The following is a 19,021-nucleotide window of genomic DNA, read 5'->3' as shown; positions in this document are numbered from 1 at the left end:
CTTCTAGGGAGTTTACTCCCACAGGATTGCAGCTTGAGAGAGCCTTCCACTGTGGCTCAGTGACAGAGCCCCTGCTTTGCATGCAGAAGGTCCCGTGTTCAATCCTGGGCACCTCCAGATTGGGCTGGGAGCAAACCCTGCCTGAAACCTTGGAGAGTCACTGTCACTGAATGTAGATGAGAGCAATGGTCTTGACTCTATAAGGCTGCTTCCTATGTTTCTGGGTGGCACGGATCTAGCTTGGGTTTTTGGGTTGGTCAGCAGCCACCTCTGCCTGTGAATTCAGCCTCAGCACAAGTGCGACATTCCCCCCAGGTTGCTATCTAAGAATCTCACTGGAAATACGTAAACCCACTGACCCCCATTAGTAAAACCACTGCCTTTCCATCTGACCACAGGACAGGAACTTAGCCCTTAAGAACAACTTGAATAAGAAATTGCACAGCTGGCCATTCTTTGTTCTGCACTCAGCATCCCTCTGGAGCACCCACAAGAACTGCCACTGGGGGTGCAGTTCTGGGACTTGGATGGTAGAATCCCTCTATGCATGCAGAAGGCTCCAGGTTCAATCCCCAGGACTGAGAAAGAGCCCTGTCTGCAACACTGGAGACCCACGACCAGAGATAGAGGGGAACCCCCCAATGGTCTTAAGTCTATGTAAGACAGCTTTCTATGTTTCTGAATAGACTTGAGAGGGTGGTAGAACACCTGCACTGGACTGCGCTTCCCCTATATTTTAAGGCCACCCAAGTTGGTGGCCATCACTGCCTGCTGTGTAGGGGAGTTCCACAGTTTAACTATTCACTGCATGAAGAAGGACTTCCCTTTCATCTGTCCTGAATTTTCCAACATTCAGCTTCATTCAGCATGAGACCTCTTCCTAAACGAGGCTCCATGCACCGTCTTGTATAGCCTTTTCTGGCTTGTCCAAACTCTTGATGGGGCTCTTCTGAGGCAGCTACAGGGCATTTGTAGGGCGCACAGATGGCAAAGCTTTTTCAGCTTGAGGGCCAGACTGAAGATTCACCACCCCTGTGAGGGCCACATGCCAGCATGTGCACACTCGCCCAGATGGGCCCATCACACAGCCTGCATGCTTATGCACACTCACAAACACATCAATTTTGCTCTCTGGGGCAATGTTGGCATAGGAGGGTCTTGGCATCATATTCCACAGGGGAAGCCATGCTATTCGGGCAGTGTGTGGATGTGGGCATGTGCAAATGGCATGGCCATGCCGGCCTGAGATTAGAATGTATTCTGTGGCAGGAGCAATGCAAGAACAGGACACGAGATGAGTCTCAAAGGAGGAACAGCCTTTATTGATCCCCCTCATCCCGTGAGACCGGAAGCTCAGTTATTAGCCATGGTTTCGTCGGCCCAGGCACGGAGGCGGCTGACGCGGGCATACACAGCAGGGGTGGTGGTTGAGCAGCGGCTGCTGCCCCAAGACACAATGCCCACCAACTTCCAGACATTGCCTTCCTGGCACACAAGGGGTCCGCCAGAATCACCCTGCAAACAGAAGACGGGCAGTTTAGACTGTGGGCGGGTGGGATGGGGTGGTGAGGGTATCCTAGGCCTTCTGACATAATTCTCCCTCTAGCCCTTTTTTAAGGAACCAGGCAATCTTTTGGGATGTTCACCCCCCACATTCTCTAAAGGTCAGTTTGCAGTTTTGTGTTCTCCCACACCCACCTATCACATGCCTTGGAGAATCTACAGATGAGTTGGCAAATATTCTTTTTCCTACCATGTATCCTTCAGTTTGAGGGAATCTTTGGAATCACCACCCCCCGGTCACTCCCTTTGTTGATTTTCAGTATTTTCTGTGTCTTCCTCCTGCGGGTTCCTCCCCACACCCTGATTTCTGGCTATTCTTGTTTTTGCAATAAAAATAAATTGCCATGCCAACCAGTCCAATGTGAACCGTCAACGTGGTCCTGAAGCTTTTATAAGAGCTACTGTAATTTTAATTATCACATCCCTCCTTGCCACTTCCACTCCTGCTCTCTGTTCAGTGGAGCTGAGAGATGAGTGACCATTTGCTCATTAATTAATTGGCTTCCCCTCCCTGTGGGGCTTGGGGGTTTTGTGGGAGCGGGGAGAGGGTCAAGCAGCACTCACCATGCAGGAAGAAGATCCGGCTGCACCAGCGCAGATCATCAGGTCAGAGATGTTGCTGCCCCAGGACTTCTTGCACTCCTCATTGGACAGGAGGGGCAGGGCTGTTTGTTGCAGCTTGTTGGGGGTGGTGAAAGCTGCAGGAAAGAGGATCAAGTCAGCAATTGCCACTGCTTTGCTGCACCCTGGTAGCTAAGACACTGTTTACTTATTTATTTAGATGCCAAAGTGGCTTCTAAGCACTTTATAAAATAACTGAAAAACCCAAGTCCATGTTACCACAAGTCGATAATCAAAACTAACTGGGTTCCATTAGCTGAGCACAGTGAAGAAGAAGATGGTTTTTCGGGTAACCTGGTCCAGAGTTATTTAGAGTTCTGTAAGCAGCTGCCTTGTCACTAACAGGGAGGCACACATTGGCAAGGAGCACTTTGTCAGTGAGGTACCCCCACAGAGGGATCGTCCTTGCGTGACCTAAAACATCCAGCTCCCAACTGCCACAGAAGTCTCTCCCTCCTAACAAAATAGAAAGCCAGGTTTGAAGTAAGTTTGGGTCAAGAAGGATTTCCCACTGACGCTTGAAATGGCTGCTCACCTCATGGGCAGAGAACTGGCTGCCATAGGGAGCTGCGCTCAAGCAGGTGTGGTGAGCTTTTGTCAGACAGACAGGGCCACGTTCCCTGCTGGGGGCCACGTGATAGTGAAGGGGAGGGCCAAATGCAAATGTGCAAAAATCAAATATTTAACTTGTACAGTGGGCTAGTTTACACACACACCTCTGCACTCTATCCAGGCAAGCAGGAGGCCCCCTATTCATCCCTCCCTATGCCCTCCAGCACCTCCCCTGTGAGACCCCTGACAGGCCCACCATTGTAGCGTGTCTTCCCCCAGCCAGAGGTGGCACAAAGGTCTCCGCTCTTGAAGTGGTCAGCAGTGTCTGTCAGGCACACAGGGGACACAGTGTCGGTCATCTCAGCAGGGGTGGCCAGCTTGATGAGGGCAATGTCGTTGTTGATGGCAACGGGGTCCCACTCTGGGTGGGTGAAGACCTGGTGGGCGAGAGAGGCATTGTGGGTGCTGCAAGCAGGATACAGTGGTGCATCTGACCAGAGACTAACAAACATATTGTGGTGTGTGCCTTTGTTGACTACAAGGCTAAAGGCACACATGGTTTGGGGAGAGGAGTTGTAAACAGTGAGGTCAGTGGAGGGTGACAGGCTGATAATGGCTGGCAGTGATAATTGTGTTAATTAACAAAAGCAGTCGATGACACAGACATCCTGGCACTGGCAAGCCAGTTAACACACACGCAAAGTGCTCAAATCCTTTCACTCTATTTAGAGCGATAGCATTGAACCTCCTGGTGTATTGTAACTGATTCTTTACAAACACCCTCCAAGATGGGTAAGGAAAGAAGACAGACATGTCCACAGATTACTGCTTATGTCTTTCTAGCAGGGAGATGGGGAAATCTGGTAGTAACCATTTCCCCACTCCCCAAAAGCTGTCATTTTCCCTCTACCTGACAAACGTGGCTTCTGATTGGCAGGAGTCTGCCTGATGAACCAATGAATAAGAAGCCCTTGAAGATGGGCTGCGGCTTTCAAGTTTGTTCCTCTTGAAACACACACACATACACACACACAGACTAACCTACAGCAGATGCCAGAAAGGTTCCTTCTCCAGTGGTGACCACAGAGTGCCAATTTTCATTGTTAGTATTGGATTAAGTGGAGGATTAGTTGGACCAAGAATCTAGTATGGTGTTTTATTTCAAGTTTGAACTGCATTCTTGCTATTGTTCTCTCTCCCCTGCCACCCTCCTTTCTTACAAGTAACTCCTTTTTCAATAAACTGCTTAACTGTATTTTCTGGGCTGTACTGGTTCCTGAACACCCTCGAGGGCTGGTTAACGTTTACTTAAGTGCCTGAAAGACTGAACAAAGCCCGACCTCTGTCTAAGCCTGGTGCAAGCAAATTTGGATGAATGCCCAGTAAACATGCTATCTGGAAGAGCCCTGAGGAGGCCTTCCAGCTGCTTCACCCACCTTCTCGACAGCCAACTTCTGTATTTTCTCGGCAGAGGAGCTGCGGTCATGTTCACCAAGCACCACGACGTTGGAGGTCCTGAGGAAAGCAAGCAAAAGCTGTCAGTTGGCCCCAGCTGAAGGAACAGAGGTTGCATGGCCATCTTGTCAGGGATTTCCTGCATTGCAGGGGGTTGAACTAGATGACCCTTGGGGGTCCCTTCCAACTCTACAATTCTATAGTTCTATGATTCTGTTGTAAACAAAATCTGCCCTTCTTCCCTTATGGGGTATGCAAGAGCCTGTATAGAGTCCTTAAGTGGGTTCCCTATCACTAAGAGAAAATAACAGGCCAACCAGAGAATATTGAGAAGCAAAGCTGCTAGTTAGCCTGATCTTTATTAAAGCTGTTGCAACAGGGTGCTCCCCTCACACGCAGGAGGACGGAGGAGGACCCAGAGCAAAGGTGTGCCTGCCCTTATTTAGACATTTTAAATCCCATCCCTGGAGCTCAAGACCACCCCTCCATACATCATACATACATCACAGATGGGGCATAACCCAAGACCACCCCCCACAAACATACCTACGTCACAGAAAAGGTGGTCTACAACAGAAATTTGAAATTTGAATGATGTTGTTGAATGATGTTGTTTTTCCTGTTTGCCAGTTTATCTGATTCCCTTTCCTGGTAGTCTGGCCATTCCTTTGAAATGGTGAATTCCTGAGACAACAGGAAGGTTCCCTCGCCCCCTCCCTCCTTGCAGAGAAAACATTTGGTCAGTTTGGGAGTCAAAATGGTTTCAGGACGGTTTTCCTCTGCTGCTCCAGACATGTGGTCCACATACCTATGTACGGGCTTGGTTGGTACATTTATGAACATTTATTATATATATAAGACCTTAAATTTTTTATTACAATTCTCACATATATTTCAGCCCCTTGCTCTGACTACAGGTGGCTAACACATCTGCTAGCCTTTGCTGTGCGTCTACTGACCCTGCAACCTCCAGGATTCCTATCCATCTATTAAAAAAATATCCCCACACGAAAAGGGAGGCAAGGTACTCACGTCACCCCACAGTGGGCAGCAGTCACCACCCAGCGCTCGCTGACGAGGGACCCACCACAGAAATGCCACCCGGTCTTATCCTGCAAGGGAAGCCAAGGAAAGCGGGTGGTGAGAGACCCAACAGGAACAGAACCAGGCAGCAGTGGCAATAGAAAGGGCCTTTGACCATTTTATTTTCAGTGCCAGTTAAGCACTGGTAGGGGAAGTGCAAACCAACAGAGAAAACAAACCAGACTCCCAAGACCTTCCCAAGCATTCTTACCTGCAGGGAGATCTGCCAGGGCCATGATCCGGGCACTGCCTCCTCCCCATTGACAATGCGGGAGTAGCCAGTGAGGATGGGCTGGATCGAAGGGACGCCGCAACCTGGAAGCAAGGAAAGAGGTGAAGTGAGAGCTTTTCCATGTTCTGTGCTTTGCGCTGAGGACTTCAGGTAAGGACTTGTTGGGTGTAGTGAAGGGTTAACCTTCTGTGCCTGGAGCCTGAGAGGAGGCGCATACAAGGGAAGTACGCCAGGATGTGACAAAGAGGCTCCTCTGGCAAGGAGGCTGCAGGGACAGGGAACTGTAAAGGCAAAGACAGCCCAGGGGTCCATCTGTGCACATAACGTAGCAGAGACAAGCCCCTATGTGGCTGGTGTGCCGGTCCTTTGCTTGTCTGTATGTGTGCGGTGATAAGAGCCATCCAAAATGGCCTACTTGGTGGCTTCTCCTAAATGGGAGGTGATGCTACTGTTGGCTTTTTGCAGTATAGTAGCGCTGCAGAGAGCTTGCTGGGGAGACCATGCATTAAAAAATGGGACTCTAACTCAAACAAGGTTTTAATTACAAAAACAAAAACTCCTTATACACTAAATACATTAACAACAAACCAGACCCAACCACCAACCCATCCCCCAGGGTAATGGGAGAGCTAGGTGCTGCTCCTTATATACTACACCCAAATGCTGACACACCTTAATCGAATACAACTCAGCAGCACCTGCTATGTTTCACAGCTGTAAAGCTGGGTCTTGTTATCTTGCTCTGGCCCCTTAAAGACATACACATCGGGTGGAACAATGATGAACCTTTACATTTAAAGAAACCATTCAACAGCTACATGGGGATTGACCAAGTCCCTGGCCTCCTTCATGGTTCTTTATCTTTCAGCTGGACTTGGACCCGACCATCCTTCAGATATGCTGGACTGTCCCCTGATAGACTGTCCTCTATAAACGAGGGGACCAGGCCACCTGGTACAATCTCCCTGGGCCTGTATCACTCCAAAATGCACCTGAGGATGCCATCATCTAATGCTTCTCATAGTAGCCTGTGCAATGTACTAGTTAGAGTGTTAGACCAGGACCTGGGAGATGAAGGTTTGAATCCCTGCTCAGCTGTAAAGCTTCAACCAGTCACCTACTCTCAGCCTAACCTACCTGACAGGTTTGCTCTGAGGAGAAAATGGGGAGAAAGGTGTGGGTTATAAATGCAGTAAAAAATAAGTAATTAAAAAAATGAATTCATCCCTACCTATAGAGAGTTAGCATGTCAGGAAGACATGTCAGGGACAGAGATCTGAACCCTCACCTTATCCCTGGTGTTTGTTTTTAAGTGTAGGGAGTTTTAATGTGGCATTCAAGCATTTTGTTCATCTACCTATATTCTGGAACAGTATAGTTTCAGGAGGGCTGTGCAATGTGCTGATTCCCCCATGACAGTCTAGCAGCCTTTCTCAACCTGTGGATCCCCAGATGTTGTTGAACTACAACTCCCATCATCCCTAGCTAGCAAGGCCAGAGCTCATGGATGATGGGAGTTGTAGTCCAACAACATCTGGGGACCCACTGGTGGAGAACCGCTGGTAGATGAAGAGGATAACTTAACACTTTTAAAGTGCCTTAAACTTTATAAGCGCTATACATATATTAAAAAAACCAAGGCTGTTCCTGACTGCATGCTTACAATCTAACAGAACAGCCATGATAGAAAAGGAAAAAGGAAGGAGGAGGGCAGAGGAAAGCAAATACCAAAGCAAGTGCCCCTTCACTGGCCTATGAATGGGGCCAGGTTGGCCTACCCCCTGAATCAGCTCTATTTTCTAGAGAGAAAAGAAAGATGATGATCCAAGCCTGGGTGACACAGAAATAGTTTGCTTCCCCATCCCACCTCAAGCGAGGCCCAAGACTGCAAGCAGGTGGGTACTTACTCTGTGCGGCACTGACAAGTGCCAGGCAGGACAAAAACCACAAGGCTGCCATAATAAGCTGGTTCTGAGGACAATGGGAACAGCATGTAGCAGCTCAGCCATTTTTATACTGAACGCTCAGACCAAAGGTGGCTAGGAGCCAGTGGCTACGTGGGAACGAGCAAACCTGTCCGTTGATAACACGGTTGATGACTGGCAGGTGAAAGCACCCACTCTGGAAACTGTGGGTATTTTTAAGACAGTGGCAGCTGGAAGGTTTCTGGGGTGCTCTGTGGAAGGAAGAGGGCCCAGGTGGTCTCTTCTATTTTGCCCTGGGGCCTTGCTTCAAGGAGCAATTCTGTGTACAAGAAGCTGGCATAAAGCAAACTGGTGTAATTTAAGCTGGCACAAAGTTACACCGGCTCAAACTCCATTCAGGAGTGGAACTCCTGCTCACTGAGCTGAGCTAAACCTGGCAGAGCAAAAACAAGCCTTTAAAATAGTGTTTGAGTTACACCATCCTTTCTGCCGGCTGAATTTACACTGGGTTGCTAGATCGTGAGGCTGAACTTGACAGGCCTGGGATTTGGCCTAAGTCCCCCTAATTCCAGCCATGGAACACAGCTTCCTGGGGGCTTATGCTAACCTGAAATCTACCAGGCTTGGCTCAGCTGCAATGGAGGGGATATGGTGGTGTATCTCTGGCTGAGCCAAAGATGAGGGCGTTAATCCATCATAACCTGACTGTGCCAGGAAACAGCTAGAGGGCTGCTGGATTCTAAGCCAATCACCCCAGTTTATGATTTATGTAAAAAAAAAATGCTTGATACTTGGTGTTGAGTTCTGTACTGTATATTGTTTTTTCTTTGTTTGTATTTAAAGCTTTAATAAATCTTTCTCTCTCTCTCTACACACACACACACACACACACACACACACACACACACATGCTGCTTTACCTGTTGGCAGAACACAGGTATGGAACTTTCTGGATAGAGTTAGTTGAAGGCCTGTAACCCCACACAGCTGTGCCTCCTTCTCAATGCCATCCCTGCGACACACCTGGCTTCTGTCAGCTTTCCCAGGGAACACCTGGTGCCTGATGCAACTAGTTCTCCTGGCTATCAGACAAACCTGGCTGGAAAGCTGGAGGGACAGCAGCATGGAAGCCCTCAGGTGCATAGCCCGTCAGAGTGATGCTCAGACAGTGTTTGGGTGGGCACTCCCACATTACTAAAAATTGCACAGGTTAATTTAGACACATAGAAATAATTGCTATCATTTAAACCAATATACAACAGTGGGGAAGACTTTGACCAGTCTGCTGTCCAGGTGCTGACAGGCAACTTCCAAGACTCCTCCTTAGGCTTCTTTTTCTTTAAACTAGCCTTCAGCCAGATTGTACTTCAAAGAGAGGACTGTCCTCTGACAGCTCTTCAGATAGAGGGAAGGCTGCCCTCTGTAAAACATGATACCCTAAAGCTCTGCTCCAAGGACCTTGGGATTCCTTGGAAGTGGACCAGAGTTTCTCAGTTAGAAAAATAGTCATGCAGGGCTGTACCTGCAATGGAGCCTGGCCCCATACAGACATTTTACTCCCTGCCAAAATGACATCCTTAACCCCCCCCAAAAAAAATCAATCTCTTGACCCGTTGCTTGCTGAGATATAAAGAAAAACATTCAGGAAGAGATCTACCTAGTAGTTCACTATAATAAATACTTTTCTGCTGTCTTCTACTGTTTTGGCCAACGACTGCAAATATGTTGAGATAACTGGCAGGGACAGTCCTCTTTATTTTTCAAATAAATTATTTTTTAATTGGATTTGTCTTTCACGCAATTGCATGTGTTTAGGTATATTAGGCTGCATGTCTTTATGTTCGGGGCTGTCCTGCAGTGATTTCTTGCACCCATCACCCCCTTCACTGCAACATTGCTGACTAACTTCCTGCATGAATAACAACCTTCATATCAATTTTCTTCCACAGTGTGCTGGGAATGTTGGGTATGTTCTGTGACGCCCACCTCTCTGTGTTCGTACTGGATACCCAGTTGGACTGACTTCTCTGTGTGTGTCAAGCTCTAGAATTATCTGTTGCAGCACCCACCAGAGGTTCCTCAGCAAATAAGAACATGAGAGCCCTCCTGGATCTGGCCAGAGGCCCATCTAGTCCAGCACCCTGCTCTCACAGTGGCCAACCAGGTTCCTGTGGGAAACTAGCAATGTTGAACTGAGCACAAGTACACCCTCCCCTCCTTTGGCTTCCAGAAACTGATAGTCTAAAACATTGCTGCCTCCAGTGGTGGAGGCAGAGCATAGCCATTGCGGCTAGTAGCTGTTGACAGCCTTCTCCTCCATGCAATTTGTCTAATCCTCTTTTAAAGCTGTCCAAGTTGGTGGCCATCACTGACTCCTGTAGGAGTGAGTTCCACAGGTTAACCATGCACTGCATGAAGACGACCAATCCTGAGGTCTCCAATCCCGGAGGAACTGCCTTCCCCTCAAACCCTTTTTACTCCACCTCCTCCTTGCCTCAGAGACCAGCTGTCACCTGTCGCTGCCCTTGAGCCAGGTCACCTTGGCCTCTGCCCACAGCCTCCACCAGACCTATGCCATGGAACTTCTTGCTTATCTTCAAGGTCCTACGATAACAGGAGGCTGGAAAACCAGCTTGGCTTGGCTTTCGCCTGTGCCAGCTACCTCACAACATATATAAGGATTTGCAGCCCTTGCTTTGTTCCCGACTCTTTCAAGAAGCAAGATGGCTTCCGTCTGGTTCCTGTTTTGCCTGGCCTTCCTTGGTGCTGCCCATGGTGAGTGCCTTGTAAGAGGCCAAGCAGGAGGAGGAGGCAACTCCAACCCCCCTCCTTTGACATGCTGAGAGATCTGCTCCACAGCCCCCCTTTCCATACCTCCTACAGGAAGTGCTGCCTGTGTGGTTCACTGCTTCGGGTCAGGGTCTGTGGGAGGGTCAAGGGATGCAGTTCATCATCCACGGGTTCACCGCTTCCCCAGCACCCATGGAAATGGATGCTGCACCTCCACCTCCAACCACAGAACCACGACTGAAGTTTCTAAAATGCTCAAGTCCTACCTGCCCATCACACACTCTAACTTGGCTGAAGTCCCCTGCCATTATTCTGTGGCAAGCCAGGACCACTCTCCCCTTGTCTTTTGTTACTTCACATGTTGCAGGACTGAGCCTTGGTATTGAAAACACAGTGCAGGGGGCCAGTCCCTGGTGAAACCTGAATCTCTCCTGGGTTAAAAACAAACAAACAAACCTGATTTCTTGCTAGGTTGTGGCACTCCGGCCATCCATCCGGTCTTGAGTGGCTATTCCCGAATTGTCAATGGAGAGGAGGCAGTGCCTGGATCGTGGCCCTGGCAGATATCCTTGCAGGTAAGAAGGCCCTGCACACTTTGCTTTGGCTGGAGACCTGGAATAATAATAATAATAATAATAATAATAATAATAATAATAATAATAATAATACCCTGCCCATCTGTCTGGGTTTCTCCAGCCACTCTGGGTGAACTGAATGAGAAAGGTGGGGGCAACATAAAGCGCTTCTTCATGCAATGCACAATTAATTTGTGGAACTTTCTGCCGCAATATGTGGTGATTGCCACTGGCTTAGTCTATGGGTGGGCTCCTCCAGATACAAGTCCAGCACCTGACCTCTCCTTGTGGTACACTGGGGTGGCCAACAACCTTTTTGGGGCTGAGGGCCATATTGACCTATGGTCAGCCCTCCAGGGGCTGCAAGTCAGTGGACATGACAAGCACTCTGGTTCTCAGGGTTATTTTTGAAAAGGCTTCCTCATCTGCACAATTTAAAATCAATTTCGAGGCACTCAGGGAAACCACAAAATGTATCTGATCATTACAGTAGGGAATACCTATAGGAGTAGTCAGTATGGTTAGTGGAACAGGGACAGAGAGTGTGTGTGTTCACATCAAGAGAAGTAAGAGTACTGCTCTATTTTGCCTTGGTGAGGCCCCTCATCTGAGAATCTGTGTCCCAGTACTGGGCAGCAATTTAAGAAGGATATTGACAAGCTGGAACATGTATAGAGGAGGGCAACAAGGATTATCAAGGGCCTGAAAACCAAGCCTTTGAGGGGCCAGAGTATGTTTAGTTTGGAGAAGAAAAGACTGAGAGGTCATATTGTAGTCACCTTCAAATATCTGTCACATGGAAAATGCAGCAAGCTTGCTTCCTGTTTCTCTGGAGCAAGCTTCCTCAAACTCGGCCCTCCAGATGTTTTGAGACTACAATTCCCATCATCCTTGACCACTGGTCCTGCTAGCTAGGGATCATGGGAGTTGTAGGCCAAAAACAACTGGTGGGCCGAGGTTGAGGAAGCCTGCTTTGGAGGGTAGGACCGATGGCTTCAAGTTACAAAAAAGGAGATTCCAACTAAACATTAGGAAGAACTTTCTGACAGTAAGAGCCGTTTAACAGACTACCTTGGAAGATGGGAGACTCTCCTTACTTGGAGGATTTTAAGCAGAGGTTGGGTTGCCATCTGTCAGGGATTACTGAGCTGTGATTCTTGCACTGCATGTCCAAGCACTCACTGGGTCCTTTCTATCTGCTCATATGTTCCCCTCAATCCCTCAGGACAACAATGGCTTCCATTTCTGCGGAGGTTCTCTGATCAGCGAGAACTGGGTGGTCACCGCAGCCCACTGCAACGTCAGGTAAGGGAGACTCTGTGTACAACCCACTTCTAAGAAGAGATGCTCTGGGGCTCAGGATAAAACCAGGAAGCCAGACTTGCTGAAGCCCTAGCCCTGTAATCCTAGATGGATGTGTGCATTCCAGTGGTGAGCGAAATGTACTCTGCACACACTCAGAGGCACACTTTACTTTTCATAGTGTTTCTCAGAGATTCCGAAGTCAAAATCTATTTCTAAATGCATCCCACCACAATTTTGTTCCGGTGCTCAAAGTGGGAGAAATAAAGAAAGCGGGATTGTCACATTTCCCAGGCAGGATTGCCAACTGACCGGCAGAGGTGGGCACAGACACTGACACAGAAGGCTGCTGTGTCCACAACAACAGATGGATGCACAGGAATCAGAAAAGGAAGCTTTTCAAAGGAAGCCCATGATAGCAGCTTGACAATGTGTGGCTCAGGTGTATTGTGGGATGTTTAAGTAGAAGCTAGACCCAGCCAGTTATGAAAAAATATATATGAAACGAGGGTCCAGGGAAGGCATCAGCAAGGGGGCTGGGCCCTGGTAGCTGTCCAGGGATGCCAAGTTCTGACCCTGATTTCTAGCCTCAGCTGAGAACTATGAAGGTGCTGGTACAAATCTTACCTTTCCCGTGCATTCAAAGGGTGGCCTTAGGCAAACAGTTCTCTCCCTGCTGCAGCTCACCCCCCTCCACACACCAGCAACTTGGGGATAACAGTATCTGCCTACCCCACAGGGCTGTTGTAGTGGTTGTTGAGATCGTGTATACGAAGCGCTTTGGCTATATTTCTCAGCACGGTTGACTAATGAATACTATCAACTGCTCCCCCTGCTGCAGGACAAGCCACCTGGTGGTCGTGGGTGAATTTGACCAACGCAATCCTTCTGAAGACGTTCAGGTCATAAAGATTGCCCAGGTAGGTAGCACAAGATTGACCTTCCCAGACCTCAGGTGCTCCTTGCTCTGTGTGTGTGTATCAAAATACCAGGCCACCACTGCTAAAATGTGAGTGGATAGCAGTGGAGGTGTACACACAATGATCAGTCTTTAAAGTGGGCATCATTGGCTCAATTAAACCAAATAGTTTTAATTGAATTTTGAATAAAAGTGCCATTAACCATTGCTGTTTTCGATTTTAATGTATTATCTTCCTTAAGATCTGCCTATGCAAACCACTATTCTGAATAATGCTTTTTATAGAGTGGTGTGGGGGACACTGGAAATGAGTCTATGAAACCATGGGGGGAGCAGTGACCCCCCCCCAAAATTTGGGAATCACTGGCTGAAACTAAACTGCCTCCTTCTTTGACAGGTTTTCAAGAACCCCAAGTTCAACCTTTTCACAGTGAAGAATGACATCACCTTGTTGAAGCTGGCCACCCCAGCCCAGTTGACGGCTCGCGTGTCCCCCGTGTGTCTGCCCCAGGCCACAGATGACTTCCCCGGGGGCATGACCTGCGTCACCACTGGGTGGGGCCTTACCAAACACACAAGTAATTTTTATTTTTATTTATTTGTTATGTCATTTATATTCCACTTTTCTTCCAAGGATCTCAAGGTGGCATACGTACTTCTCCCTCTCTCCATTTTATCCTCACAACAACTCTGTGAGGTAGGTTAGACTGAGAGAAGAGACAGTGACTGGTCCAAAGTCACCCAGTGGCCCAGTGGGCTAAATGGCTGAGAGGAGATTTGAACTGTGGTCTCCCAGGTCTTTGTCCACTACTCCACACTGGTAATATCTGGGCACTGCCTTTACAGTGGTACCTTGGTTCTCATACTTAATCCGTTCCAGAAGTCCGTTCCAAAACCAAAGCACTCCAAAACCAAGGTGTGCCTTCCCATAGAAAGTAATGAAAAATGGATTAATCCGTTCCAGACTTTAAAAAAACAACCCCTAAAACAGCAATTTAACATGAATTTTACTATCTAATGAGACCATTGATCCATAAAATGAAAGAAATAAACAATGCACTGCAGTCACACAATCAATCAGTCAATCAATCAATCAATCAATCAATCAATAGCTGAACTGGGTTCCACACAGTCACAAAAACAAAAAGCAAAAAGAGCTGCAAAAAGGCAAAATAAATAGCAAAAACAGACAGACTTCAGCATAACACTCAAAACGGAAGTGTGGCACTCAAATCGGAAGCGTAACATTCAAAACGGAGCACGTTCAGCTTCCAAAAAAAGTTTGCAAACCTGGAACACTTACTTCCAGGTTTGCAGTGTTTGGGTTCCAAGCTGTTTGAGTACCAAGGCAGAAATATATATATATAAATAAAAAATAAAAATTGTTCAGCATGCACACGAAAGCTCATACCAAGAACAAACTTAGTTTATCTCTAAGGTGCTACTGGACAATTTTTTAAATTTATATATATATCTACTGCGTCAGACCAACACGGCTACCTACCAGAATTGCGTACCGAGGCATTTGAGAACCAAGTTACCACTGTACTTGAAAATAGGCCATGATGGCCATGAACCCAGGTTTTTATCAGCCTGCCATGTATCCCTTTTGTGGGAACTGGGTGATACAGAGCAGGGGGTGGCTAATTTGTGGTCCTTCAGGTGCAGCTGGACTACTTCCATCATTCCTGGCCACTGGCCATGCCAGACAGGCATACCCTCCAATGAAAATAGGGACGTCCAGTGCTATGTTTTTAGAAAAAGCGGTTCCGGAACTCACCATGAACACCTCCCTCATTCTCTTAGAATGGCAATGGTGCCCACCTGAGAGGTGCCGGAATTAATTTCCAGTGAGTTCTGCCTGAAAAATAGCCCTGGGGATGCCTATTCCATACTCTCCAACATTTCTCCGATAAAAATAGGGATGTCCTAAGGAACGTGAGACATTCCAGGATCAAATCTGAAACTGGGATGGCTTCTGTAAATCTGGGAGTGTCCCTGGAAAATAGGGACACTTGGAGGGTCTGGGCAGGGCTGAACATATTTTATTTACCGTATTTTTCGCCGTATAGGACACACTGGCCCATAGGATGCACCTCGTTTTTTGGGGGGGGAAATGAATTAAAAAAATTCATTTTCCCCCCCAGCCACAGGGCTGGGGTGGGGGAAGCCCAAGCTTCCCCCAACCCCAGCCCCCAGAACAGGCTGCTGCCCTCAAGCCTTGCGCGCCCGGGGGGAATTCCCCCGGGCGCGCAAGACTTGCGGACACCTGCGCGAAGCACGGGGTGTCCTCCGGAGGGCGCCCCGTACTTCGGGCTGCAGGCTGCTGCCCGCAAGCCTTGTGAGCCCGTGGGAACTCCCGCCGAGCTTGCAAGGCTTGCGGATAGCTTCCTGAAACCTGGAGAGCGAGAGGGGTTGGTGCGCACCGACGCCTCTCGCTCTTCAGGCTTCAGCGAAAGCCTGCATTCATCCCATAGGACGCACACACATTTCCCCTTCATTTTTGGAGGGGGAAAAGTGCATCCTATAGGGTGAAAAATACGGTACTTACTTCCTTACAGTATTTATAGCCTGCACTTCATTGAATTTTTTCAATCTTGGAGTGAAAACAAACAGAAAGAAACAGCAATATGCCAAAACTATTTTTATAATAGGTCCAATAACAACCAATTAAGCCTTCTATCATAAGGCATATAAGCAGAACAGCAATGAGGACAAAAACCTGACATTTCCAATTTAACCAAATTTTGAAGTAAAAGGAAACACAGAACGGTCAAATACATTATTATTATTTTGTTATTTATTCAATTTCTATACCTGAAGGTCTCAGGGCAGTTCACATAAAATATCAAATACATAAAACCAAAACAAAATCAACAACCCAATAACCCCCCCAAAGGAATTAGCACATTAACCAACCAGGGGTCTTAGTAACAGCTCCCACCCTATTTTTCACTTGCTTACTCACCCCACCCCATTTCGCACACAAAAAGGTCTCCCCTCTGTGCCAACAGACTCTCGCTTTTGAGCAACCTAGCACCTTCCCTCTCCAAACCATTTCATGTGCCCAGTTCTGTGGAATACTCTGTTGACAAGAGATTCAGCAGGCGCTTTCTGTGCCAACTTTTACTGAAAACTGTTCTGTCCTTGCACTGTGGTTAACCAGTGTCTGCTTTTTAACCTTTTTAATGTTTCTTATTGTACGGTTTTATTTATAATTGTTGTAAACCACACTTGGTATTTTTAAAATGAATATCAGTATATAGATATTTGTATAAATAAACATGTAGGTATGTATATGAAAACTAGGGTTGCCGTATTTCAAAAAGTAAAAACAAGGACACCCTGAAAGTTGTTGAACTTTTTTTTTTTTTTACAAAAACGCCCCCCCAAACTGCAACTTTTCGATTGACATGCCTAAGATCCAGGACAAAGTGCCGCCTTTGGGAAATTCCCTGAGGTCAATTCCGTCTTTCAAATCCCGGCAATGTCCAGGAAAATCCGGACATATGGCAGCCCTAATGAAAACTCCTCCTCTCATTTGTTCTTTCCTAGACAAGGACACTCCGGATAAACTGCAGCAGGTGGCCCTCCCTCTGCTGACCAATGAGCAGTGCAAGAAATATTGGGGGGCTCGCATCGCTGATGTCATGATCTGTGCTGGTGCCGCAGGGGCTTCCTCTTGTATGGTACGTCCTCCCCTACTACCTGAGCTGCCCTCCCACCACAAGGTACCCCCTCCCCAAAGCCCACCCACCTTCTCTCAGCCACCACAGCAGTTCCTGTCTGAAATGAGGCACCTGCTATCGTCCCCTTGCATCTTGCTGGCCTCCCATTTCTGTTTTTTCCTGGCCATGGAAGACTGCTTCCTCTTGCCCTGCCTGTCTGCCACTTGATTTCTGAGAGGCAAGAATGACCAGAGGCCATTGCCACCTGCCCTGGAAATCCTGAATCCTGGGGCCCAGGTGGTGGCAGTTTCAGTGGCGAGGGTAAGGTGAGTGGTAAACTGGTATTCCCATTAAAAGGCAAACCCACCTACCGGTAATTTCAGAAGTAATTTGTGTACCAAAAACACAGCCGTCCCCCACAGCCATTTGTGAACCAAAACACACTCATCCAAATTTTGCTGCGCCAAGTCAGGTGTACAAAAAACGCATGTACTAAAAAGCAAAGTGTGCCTCAGAATGCACATATTAGTGAAAACAGCATACACACCGAACCATTAGATCTGGGAAAACATAAACAGTAGGGGGCACAGGCTTTGCACACACACAAAAAGGAAGTGTGTATGAGGAGAAATCCCAACAAAAATGCTGGTGGGGAATGTTCATGAGGACTTTAAAATAATTGCAAAGGGATGTCGAAATGTGGAGAACTGAACTTAAGATAGGAAAATGTGAGAAACCAAAATGGACACATCTGCCCATCATACCTCACGTGTCGCAGGAATGAGGCCTTTCCCCATCACTCATCTCCTGACATGGAAGTTGCCAGCTTCCGCCTTCCTTTCCTACAGAACCTCCTTTGACACCCTGCTTTGATTGTTCCCCTACAGGGTGACTCTGGTGGCCCCTTGGTGTGCCAGAAGGATGGTGCCTGGACCCTCGTCGGGATTGTCTCCTGGGGCAGCGGCACTTGCTCCCCATCCAGCCCAGGGGTCTATGCCCGAGTGACTGAGCTCCTTCCCTTTATTGAGGAAACGCTGGCTAAGAACTAACTTAATTCTCTTTGACTTCAGAACAATAAAACCAATATCTGCCATCATTGTTTGTGTTTCTTCTATGCTGTTGTGTTCAGGTCCTGGTTGCAGGCTTCGCACAGACACCTGGTTGGCCACTGTGAGAACGGGATGCTGGACTAGATGGGCCATTGGCCTGACCCAGCAGGAAGGCTCTTACATGCTTGAGCTTCAATGCCACACATAACATCTGGCCTGTTCCACATTAGTTGCAGGTGTGGCGTGACTAGCAAACCTCTTTGCTTGTTATCAGTTCTAGGCAGGGGTGGACTTTAGTAATATGACACCCTGAGCAAAGGACAGTATTTGGTGCGCCCCCCCCCAAAAATATTTCTTATTTCTGCAACAATTCTTTATTTATTATTTTGCACTCCCTCTACCTTGGAAGGTGGTGGACTCTCCTTCACTGGAGGTTTTTGTTGTTGTTGTTTTTTAACTTATTTACTTATTTTATTAACTATTCCCCATCTGGGTCTCAAAGTGGCTTACAAAATGGAAACATAAAATATACAAAAAAAAAAAATCAAAACAAGCATAGGCACTTTCAAGATTGGAACTCCTGTTGTTTTCACCAGAGGTTTTTAAACAGAGGTCAGAGCCTCTCACGGATTCTTGAGCTGCGATTCCAGCATTGCAGGGGCTTGAACTATTTGATCCAGCCTCACAATTCTATGATTCTACAGAGAATTCTACCATCTTATTTCACATAATGTGTAAACTAGTGGTTATAATTTATTTTATGGCAAGTGTGACACAAGGTAGTTAAGGGAGTTGTGCATCCCTCTTGCAGAGTATTGTGGCTCTGGTCGCACCAATTAATTAATTAATTAATTAGTAACTGCTGTGCTTTAGTTCTTGGTATGAGCTTTCGTGTGCATGCACACTTCTTCAGATACCAAGTATCTGAAGAAGTGTGCATGCACACGAAAGCTCATACCAAGAACTAACTTAGTTGGTCTTTAAGGTGCTACTGGAAGGAATTTTTTTGTTTTGACTATGGCAGACCAACACGGCTACCTATCTGTAACTGGTGCTGTGCTTTAATTGACCTTGGCTGTGTAACTCTTAACGATAACTGAAGTGAACTGGAGTGGCCAATTCATCTGTTGAAAACACACTCATGAGTGACTACTCATCATCCAAGATTTCTATTCAATTTTACTTAAGCCTCAATCCTACACATTCTTACAACCCCAATGAACTTAGTGGGGCTTATTTCTCCCCCTCCCCGCCCACCTGCAGCCCAGAAGGTAAAAAAGACTCCAG

General features: G+C 47.3%; 2 protein-coding genes across 2 annotated transcripts; one reads left to right on the top strand and one right to left on the bottom strand.

Annotated features, from left to right (window-relative positions):
- Positions 1 to 1,011: 1,011 nt before the first annotated feature.
- On the bottom strand, positions 1,012 to 7,502 carry LOC309376659 (chymotrypsinogen B-like). The gene is made up of 7 exons (XM_081923201.1): positions 7,414 to 7,502; positions 5,486 to 5,589; positions 5,224 to 5,303; positions 4,173 to 4,251; positions 2,993 to 3,173; positions 2,128 to 2,261; positions 1,012 to 1,515 (listed from the first exon to the last, which is right to left on the bottom strand). The coding sequence occupies exons 1-7, from the start codon at positions 7,463 to 7,465 to the stop codon at positions 1,354 to 1,356; spliced, it is 792 nt and encodes a 263-aa protein (XP_081779327.1). The 5' UTR covers positions 7,466 to 7,502; the 3' UTR covers positions 1,012 to 1,353.
- A 2,652-nt stretch (positions 7,503 to 10,154) lies between these two features.
- On the top strand, positions 10,155 to 17,771 carry LOC309375411 (chymotrypsinogen 2-like; the record flags this gene model as incomplete). Its single annotated transcript, XM_081921054.1, has 7 exons — positions 10,155 to 10,206; positions 10,693 to 10,796; positions 12,022 to 12,101; positions 12,940 to 13,018; positions 13,415 to 13,595; positions 16,573 to 16,706; positions 17,573 to 17,771. 7 exons carry the CDS (start codon positions 10,155 to 10,157, stop codon positions 17,732 to 17,734), a joined length of 792 nt encoding a protein of 263 aa, XP_081777180.1. The 3' UTR covers positions 17,735 to 17,771.
- Positions 17,772 to 19,021: the final 1,250 nt, after the last annotated feature.

Source organism: Podarcis melisellensis (assembly GCF_964234715.1).
Source record: "Podarcis melisellensis genome assembly, chromosome: 8".
NCBI lineage: Eukaryota > Metazoa > Chordata > Lepidosauria > Squamata > Lacertidae > Podarcis > Podarcis melisellensis.
Note: the sequence above shows the minus strand (reverse complement) of the source record. Positions and strands in the feature narration are given on the sequence as shown.